At 44.7% G+C, this 9,488-nt stretch overlaps 1 protein-coding gene across 3 annotated transcripts in view; it reads right to left on the bottom strand.

The window, feature by feature from the left end:
- The window catches only part of BMPR1A (bone morphogenetic protein receptor type 1A), a 162,803-nt gene that overhangs the window by 4,196 nt on the left and 149,119 nt on the right, over nucleotides 1–9,488 (bottom strand). For all 3 annotated transcript variants that reach the window (XM_084904177.1, XM_084904176.1, XM_084904178.1), the window contains 4 exons: nucleotides 8,387–8,579; nucleotides 6,789–7,086; nucleotides 1,707–1,882; nucleotides 45–175 (listed from right to left, as the gene is read on the bottom strand). In XM_084904177.1, coding sequence (XP_084760303.1) covers nucleotides 45–175; nucleotides 1,707–1,882; nucleotides 6,789–7,086; nucleotides 8,387–8,579 — 798 coding nt within the window. The remainder of the gene's footprint in view (nucleotides 1–44; nucleotides 176–1,706; nucleotides 1,883–6,788; nucleotides 7,087–8,386; nucleotides 8,580–9,488) is intronic.

Here is a 9,488-nt window from a genome sequence, read left to right as displayed (position 1 = left end):
GCCACACTCATCCTCCCTCCCTCAAGGGACTGGGTTCCACGTACCTCATCACTGTTCCATCTATTGGACACAATTGGCCGCAAACGTTTGACACACACAACCTCACGCATATCTTCATACGATGGGTCACTGGGCACCATGTTGTAATATGGCAGCTGGTACTCCTCCACTATTCCTGCAGGGAGGAAACAGCGGACACAACAACGTGGCTGGACAGAATACACCAATCTACTCAGCACCTCATTAAACTATGGAACTGAAGCTGAATCCTACACAGAGAAGAAACATATAGAGTGGGTGATTCACTTTAAAAAAAAAAAAAAAAAAAAAAAAAAATATATATATATATATATATATATATATATATATATATATTTTATTGAATTTTTACAGAGAAGAGAGAGGGATAGAGAGCTAGAAACATCGATGAGAGAGAAATATCGACCAGCTGCCTCCTGCACATCCCCTACTGGGGATGTGCCCACAACCAAGGTACATGCCCTTGACCGGAATAGAACCTCGGACCCTTCAGTCCGCAGACCGACGCTCTATCCACTGAGCCAAACTGGTTTTGGCGGTTGATTCACTTTTAGTAGTAAATGTTGTTCTCTTTTTTTACGTCTAACTAGAGGCCGGGTGCACAAAATTTGTGGACTCAGTGGAGGACAGTCCCTAGGCTTGGCCTGAGAAAGGGCCTTTGGGGGCTTTCCTTCCCCCAGCTGCAAGCAGTTGGCCTGGACCTCGCTCTGCGGGGCAATCACTGGCTGGCCACACATGTGCCACAGTCGCTGCTGCCAGTGGCCTGGGCTTCCCTTTCTTTGCTTAGGGGGTGGGCCAGTCTAGTGAGGGGCTGTCTGCCACCTGATCACCCCTAACGGCTGGTCTGCCTGCCTGATCGCCCCTAACCACTTGCTTGGGGCGGGGCCAGCCCTGTGAGAGGCTTTGGTGGTTCTGATCTCTGGTCCTTCTGCTTATGGTGGCTGGCCTTTTATTACACAGGATTATTTCCCCTATGCCTATCAGGACCCCACCATAGCTACAGAAGTAACAATTTAAGGGGGGGGAAAAGCAGCAAGGAAAACACCCTAAATGTTCATCTAATTTGTTTCTCGACATTGTTCCTAACAAATGCTGCAGAAAGAAGCCTGATCTGTACCATTAAAGGTAAAGCCGGAGACGCCATCCTGGGAAAGGGGTCTGGGAACTTGCTGTCAGGCAGCTCCCTAAATGCCAACAGCGGTGCCTGGGCCTGGACTATCTGTGCGGACAGCAGGGTTCGTGCTGAGACCTGCTCGCTCTCTGCATTTGGAATTTTGGAATATGCTAGGCAGAGGGCGCCTACATGACCAGCCGCCATAAAACCGCTGAGAACTAAGTCTCTAACTCCTTCCTGGACAGCAGCATCTCCCACATCACACGCTGGAGGAATACAGTGTGTCCTGCCTGGCTTCCCTAGGAGAGGTCTTTGGAGGCTGCTGGCTGATTTCCTCTGAACTTTGGCCCTGGCACCTTTCCCTTTGCCGATTTTGCTCCGTTTCCTTTCCCTAGAATAGAAGTTAACTGTGAGGACAACTACGTGCCCTTCCAGTGATGTTACAGGCCCTGTGAGAGGTCCATGGGATCCCTGAGATCTAAACTATGGAACAGGAGTATTCACTTTCTGAATGAGAATGCAAACGTAACGGGAGACACCCCTCCACTCCTACCCCCTGTGACGCAGCGCCGAGCCATCTCCCAGATGATCAGGCCGAAGCTGTAGATGTCCGCCATGATGTAGGGCTGGAAGTGGTTCTTGTTGAGGCTCTCGTCCAGCACTTCCGGGGCCATGTACCGCCGGGTGCCCACTCTGGCGTTCAAGGGCACGTCCACTTCATTTGTGTCACTGAGACAGGAGCAGATGATGTCCAGGTGGACGGTTAAGAACAAAATAGTTTTTCTTCCATTTTTGTTGTACTTTATAAAAGTCAGACTATCCTCCCAAATAAATGAAAATCTATCTTTCTAAAAGTCCACATTCTTTTATCAGAAACCATTGAGGCGAGATGTATTTTTAAATTTAACATCTTCCAGATTTTGTAAAAGTAATATACCCTTTAAATAAATAGTACCAATTCTAGAACTTCCCAGCAGTCTGGAGAGGACTCTTCACAAGCTTGCTACCACGTGTACACTGAAAGCTAAGCATGAATACTGCTATCAAGCTGGATAAAGACAAGATACCTTGCACGAATGCAGGTAGTTTTGTCACCAAACACGTGTGGTGTCACTCAAAGAAAAAGGACAATACCGAACGTAACCTATCATGGTAGGTGACTGTGTCCCAGAGCAAGCGGGTGTGAAGGGAAACCGAGAAGAGTCATTTGCCTGTCCATTCTCATGTGACACAGGGTTCCAGGTCCCACCAGTGCGGGCTGGGGCAGCAGTGCCCACAGTCACACTGATGTCATAGTGACGCTCACTGGGTTTTTGACTTGTGAGGTAAATTTTAGAGCTAGAAGACATGAAAGCTTTTTGTTAGGTCCCCAGGTCTGGAAACTACTATGAAGCAGAGATTAATGTATTCTATATTTCCTAATATAGCATCGGATGAATATTTGAGCCAATTAACACTACACTGATTAAAAACAAACAAGATCAAAATACTGGAACAGCCAGGAAAGATTATTTAATTTTTTAATATTTGCTTTATTATGGACGAGTATTTTTGTGTTTTTTTAAATTTTTAAAAAATATTTTTATTGATTTCAGAGAGGAAGGGAGAGGGAGAGAGACAGTAACACTGATTGGCTGCTGCCTTCATGCCCCACGCTGGGGATTGATCCCTCAACCTGGGCATGTGCCTTGATTAGGAATCAACTGTGATCTCCTGGTCAACCACTGAGTCTTGTCGGCTGGGCTGGACTGGTCCTATCTCAGGAGGGAATATACTAACTGACCCTCACGCTGTCCCAAAGATGGAGGTGCCCACAGGCAAAAAGGAGGGAATATGCTGACTGCCATGCCCTCAAAGATGGCAGCGTACAGTCCCCTCAGCCTTGCCAAGGCACAGACACATGGCTGCTCAGTGCGCGCCTGCCTCTGGAGTCCCCAAAACCCTCAGCCCCACAACCACCCAGGGCTGACCCAAGGCATAGGCAAGCCTCGGATGGCGGCTGCCTAGCCAACGCCTGAGGCACAGGCAAGCCTCAGATGGGGGCCGCCGGAGGCTTGTGCTGCTGCAATTGGCAGCAGCAGAGGTCTGATGGGGCATTGCTTCCCCCGATCGCCTCCCAGCTGAGGGCTCTTGGAACATGAGAAGGGGTAGGCCAGGCTGAGGGATCCCTCCCTCCAGTGCTTGGATTTTCATGCACCAGGCCTCTAGTATTTTAATATTATGACTTGAAATTAATTCTGAAATGTGAAATGGCTGCTATATTCTAGAGCTATAACATTAAAAACAATTTCAATAGTTTATAACATCCTAAAGACGTTCTAATTGTAGTGATTTAAACTATTAATGACGTAACAAGTGGTGATGAGAAATGGCATGTCTATTCCAGGGGGGAATGTAAATTGATGCGGGCTTTCTGAAGGGATAATGTGCAATATGCCTTCATTTAATACGCACATCCCTCTGTCTAGGCTTTGTAAAGAACCCATCATGATGAAGTACTTGTATAAGTGTGCAAGGATTAATATATACTGATAAAATACAATGTTCATTAAAGTATTCTGAAATAGAGACAAACCATAAGCAACTTTAATGCCTGTGAATCTGGTCATGAAAGAAGTTATATTTGTTTTTGTTTTTTTTGTATTTTCTTTTTTTTTTTAAATAAATCTTTATTGTTCATATTATTACAAAAGTTCCTCCTTTTTTCCCCTTCCACCAGGTTTCCATCCCACCCTCTGCCCTTTCTCCACCCCCCACTGTCCTCATCCATGGGTGCACAGTTTATGTTCAGACTCATCCCGCATCCCCCACTCCTCTTTTCCCCGAGAATGATCAGTCCACTCCCCTTCCGTACCTCTGATTCTATTATATTCAACAGTTAATATTGTTCATCAGGTTTTTTAATTCCCTTGGTTTTTAGATTCACTTGTTGATAGTTACATATTTGTTGTTCATAATTTTTATCTTTATTTTCTCCCTCTTCCTAAAAAACCCCCTTCAGCAATTCATATAATTCTGGTTTGGCAGTGATGAACTCCTTTAGCTTTTTTTAAAATTTGTGAAGCTCTTTATCTGGCCTTTGATTCTGAGTGATAGCTTTGCTGGGTAGAGTATTTTTGGCTGTAGGTTCTTGTTATTCATCACCTTGAATATTTCTTGCCATTCCCGTCTGGCCTGCATGGTTTCTGTTGAGAAATCAGCTGACAATCGTATAGGTGCTCCTTTATAGGTAACTACCTGCTTTGCTCTTGCTGCTTTTAAGATTATCTCTTTGTCTTTTGCTCTTGGAATTTTAATTTTGATGTATCTTGGTGTGGTACTCTTTGGATTCCTTTTGTTTGGGATTCTGTGCGCTTCCTGGACTTGTAAGTCTATTTCTTTCACCAGGTGGGGGAAGTTTTCTGTCACTATTTCATCCAGTATGTTTTCGTTATCTTGCTCTCTCTCTTCTTCTGGGATGCCCATAATTCTGATGTTGGTTCGCTTGAAGTTGTCCCAGAGGTTTCTTACACTATCTTCAACTTTCTGGATTCTCTTGTCTTCTTGCTTCTGCGGCGGAGTGTCCTCTGGCTCTTTATGTTCCAAATCTTTGACTTGATTCTTGCTATATTCCATTCTGTTTTTAGGACTCTGTATAGTATTTTTTTTTTTTTATCTCAGAGAATGTATTCTTTATTTGTAGTTGATCCTTTATTATTTCTAGTTGATCCCTTTTCATATCTTCATAGGTCTTGTTTATTTTATCGGCCTTTTCTAGGAGATTTTTGAAAAACCTTATAAACGTGATTTTGAACTCTATATTCAGTTGCTTTTTGTCCTCCATTTCTTTCGTTTGTGATCTGTTTCCTTGTCTCGGCATTTTCGCTGCTTCCCTGAGTTGGTAGGGTGGGAGGATCAGCTGTATCTATGCCAAGAGACAGCCTTATTCGACTAGACTTGGAAAATTGCAAGAGCCTCTGCGCTCAGTTTGGATGGAGCGGAGTTTCAGGGTGGAGCCTACAGCCTTGGCTTCCGGTTAGCCCCACCCTATGAGGTTCCTGAGTCTCAGTGTTCCTCAGTGTCCTTTGGTACTCGCTGAAGCACCTCTGAGAGAAAGGTGCCCTAGAGTTTTGCCCACTACCAGACAGTCTAGTCTCCCCCAACAAGCCTGCAACTGTGGTTCAGTGCAGTTGGAAGTGGGGTTAAGAGAAGTCCAGAGCTTATGTCTCCTTCGTTCTAGGGCAATCCAGCGGCTCAATCAACAGTCTGTCCTCTGCGCGAAATGTGCGCGACTCAGGGGCTCTGCCTTTCGCCGCTCCCCTGAGCTTCCGCCTTACAGCCCAGAACTGGGGTTCAGTGCAGTCGGAACTGGGGCTCAGCACAGTCTGGAGCTTTTGTCTCCTTCCCGCTATGGCAATCTAGCAGCACAGTCAACAGTCAGTCCTCTGTGCGCCATGTGTGCGACTCTGGGGTTCTGCCTTTCTCCACTCCCTTGAGCTTCTGCCTTACAGCCCAGATTCCCTCTCTGAGTCTGGGTCTGCAGGGTCTCGCTCAGAACTGGGGTTCAGTGCTGTCGGAACTGGGGCTCAGCACAGTCCAGAGCTTTTATCTCCTTCCGGTTAGGGAACGCCAGCCAGGCACTCAGCCTCCCCCTCTTCTCCGGCTCCATCCTCTCCGCGCATGCAACTTGTCTCTGTAGCCTAGGCTTTTACAGCTCCTCTGATTTTCCTTTTGGTTTTCTCTGGAAATTCTCTCCAGTCAGTCAACTTTCCTGTAGTTCTGGATAATGTCCACTTTATATTTTAGTTGTATTTTTTGAAATTGTTGTGCGAGGCTATAGTTAGGCGGTTACCTATGCCGCCATCTTGGCTTCTCTCAGAAGTTATATTTGAAAAAATGGTAGCAATATTATGAAAAAGAATGAAGTAGATCTACATAAACTAAAACAGAAGAATGTCTAAGACAGTGGTCGGCAAACTCATTAGTCAACAGAGCCAAATATCAACAGTACAACAATTGCAATTTCTTTTGAGAGCCAAATTTTTTAAAACAAACTTCTTCTAACGCCACTTCTTCAAAATAGACTTGCCCAGGCCGTGGTATTTTGTGGAAGAGCTACACTCAAGGGGCCAAAGAGCTGCATGTGGCTCATGAGCCGCAGTTTGCCAACCACCGGTCTAAGACAATAAAAAACAGGAAATAAAAAATTATGTAACGGTGTGTGTGTCTCTCTCAATCCAGCCTGCACCCTCTCCAATCTGGGACTCCTTGGGGGATGTCCAACTGCCAGTTTAAACCAGCAGTCGGACATCTCTCTCACAATCTGGGACTGCTGGTTCCCAATCATTTGCCTACCTGCCTGCCTGATTGCCCCTAACCGCTTCTGCCTGCCAGCCTTATCACCCCTAACAACTCCCCTCCCATGCAGGCCTGGTTCCTCCCAAATGCCTGCCCTGCTGGCCTGGTCGCCCCAATTGCCCTCCCCTGCAGGCCATCATGTGCAAGGGTGTGATGGTCAATTTGCATACCACCTCATCTCTTTATTATATAGGATGTAAGCACAAACACATTCTTGAAATTCCACTGTCCTAAATACCAACGTGCAAAACCTTCTGGAGATTAATAGAATTCCAAAGAGTGGGCAAAGATCACTTACCTATTGAACTTCACTGCAAGCCCCAGGTCAGCAATACAACAACTTCCATTCTTCTTAATGAGAATGTTTTTGCTCTTTAGGTCTCGATGAGCAATTGCAGGCTTTCCTTGGGTGCCGTAAATCTCCGTGTGCAGATGGCACAGGCCACAGGCAGCGGAGTATGCCAGCTTGAGCAGGGCCCTGGTGTCCAGCGTTGTGCACTTCAGGAAGTCATAGAGAGACCCGTGTTCGTGATAGTCGGTGATCAGATACAGCTGGGTCCAGGAGCCGGTGCCTTTAATGTCTGCGGCTATAAAACCTGGTGGGCGAGTTTCAAGTTAGTTATCAGAGGTGTCATGGAGAGTAATGAAGGCTCCCAGGGTCATAACACATGTAACTCTACACTTCTGCAACACATTTACAATAATATTAATGATCATCCTGAGAATGATAATAGTATGACTAGCAAAATCACATAACATATAATAACCTGGGGGAATGTAATAATCTACATGACTCTCTGAGCATGAAACCTATAAAGATGACACTTAGAAAGGATCCTCAATTTCAAAATGAAAAGTGCTCACACTTAAATAAAGTTAAAAATGATCAATGAGCCAATTCCATGCTCCCATCAATGCCTCCTCACACCTACCAGCTCACTGACAAGCAGGTCCATAATGATGGCCCCTTTCCTCTCCTCTTTCTCTTTAGTAAAAGGTCAGCAAAAGTGCCGAATAGTGCCCTGCCACCAAATTCATGTCTACCTGGTGCCTGTAAATGTGACCTTATTTGAGATGTAATCAAATCCAGATGAGGTCATACTAGGTTAGGGTGGTAATTCAATGACTAATGTCCTTGTGAGAGGGAAATGTGGACACAGACACTCAGGGAAGCAGGAGTGCTGTCTCTCAGCTGAGAGCATCAGGGACCGCTGGTATCACCAGATCCAGAAAGAAGCAAGGAAGGGTCATTTTTGCAGAGCCTTCAGGAAGCATGGCCCCTCTGACACCTGCATTTTAAACCTCAGGCCTCCAAAGCTAAGAGGGAATGAGTGCTTGTTGTTTTAAGGCCCCCATTTGTGGTAATTTGTTATAATAACCTTAGGAAACTACTATAAGTGCATACTACACTCTTGGCGATGTACCATGCACCATCTACACTAAAGGGAAAGGAAACAGTAGCTGAAAAGAAAGGCTGGGAAAGCCAAACGAGTTGATGGACCCTACGGACAGATCGTGCCTGAATGATTCTGCTGTTGTATAAATGGGGTGAGGGAGAAACCTGCTAAGCAGCATCATATGGTGGCGGTAGTTTAGCTTACCAAAGGCATATATAGTTACCACAGAAAATTGCTTAAATTTAGCAATAAAACACTTGGTTTTTGTTATATATGAGTAAGTCCAATAAGTTGGCATTACTTTGAAATTCTTTGTTGTTTCCTCAGCAGGGTAGTAAATACAGTGGCTAGTTAACATTTAGAACTGTGTTGTATTTAACTGTTTATCAGACTGCATTTTCTTTAACCCAACACACATAACTGAATTCACATATGCTCTCAGAGCCCACACCCCACTAATCTGTTAGAATATGGAATTGCTGAAAGAATGTGTACCCACCGAGTATGTTTTCATGGCGCATCAGCACCGTCTGGTAGATCTCTGTCTCACGAAACCAGCTAGCTTCTTCAGTGGTAAAGAACACTTTGACTGCCACCTTCTCACCACGCCATTTACCCATCCACACTTCTCCATACCGACCTTTACCAACTTGCCGAACCATCTGAATCTGTTTGGCAATAGTTCGCTGAACCTTCATTAAAAAAAAAGAAAAAAATGTTTTGAATTCTTAATGAAAAGAACCTATTAAGACTGAGAAAGTGGTCTGATAGTTCATCCCATTAAAAAAGATGGTATCTGATCAACTCCATTACTCAACCTCATTTCCGCTTCAGAGCCTTGTGCAAGAGCAGCTTCCTTCCCTGGTAAGGGCTACATAGCACACACATACGCTGCTCAGTTGCTGCACTTATCACAATTATAGTTCTTTATTGTTATAAATATTTGAGTTCCATCCCACCCTGCTCACAGGACTTAGGTAGTTTCTGAGGACAATACCTGGAATACATTAAGTGCTTTAATTAATATTTCTTGAAAGTAAGTAATACATTAATTGCTACCATTAGTGGTCATACTAAGTTAAACAGAACACTAAGGTCCAGTGTAGACTGTACTTAAAATGGGCCAAATTTTGAGAACACCTAAACTAACTTACTTTATTTTTCTTTTTATTACAGAATCATTTTGTAATTTTTTTTCAGATTACTGACATATAACTTACCCACAATAAAATCCACTCTTTTTGAGAACTGTGTTTTACAAATGTAGTCATGTAACCACAATTAAGAGTGAGAGCACATCCGTCACCCAAAAAATTCCATCTTATCGGCGTTGGTAGTATAGTGGTGAGCATGGCTGTCTTACAAAAAGTTTCATCATTCTCTTTAAAGTCAACCTCCCTCCTCCTCCAGACCCAGGCAGTGCTGACTGGCTTCCCATCCCCACAGCCCTGCCTTTCTGAAAACTGCACAAATGAAACCTGAGACATGGATTCCTCTGTGCCTCCATCATCCCCTCAGAAAATGCTGCTCTTGAACCCATCTATGCTACTGCCGCCTGGGGCAGTGGCTTGTTCCTTCTCACTGATGAGACAGTCTCCTCT

This window comes from Pipistrellus hanaki (assembly GCF_964339955.1).
Source record: "Pipistrellus hanaki genome assembly, chromosome: 14".
In the NCBI taxonomy this organism is placed as follows: domain Eukaryota; kingdom Metazoa; phylum Chordata; class Mammalia; order Chiroptera; family Vespertilionidae; genus Pipistrellus; species Pipistrellus hanaki.
This window is presented reverse-complemented; position numbering and strand designations above follow the sequence as displayed.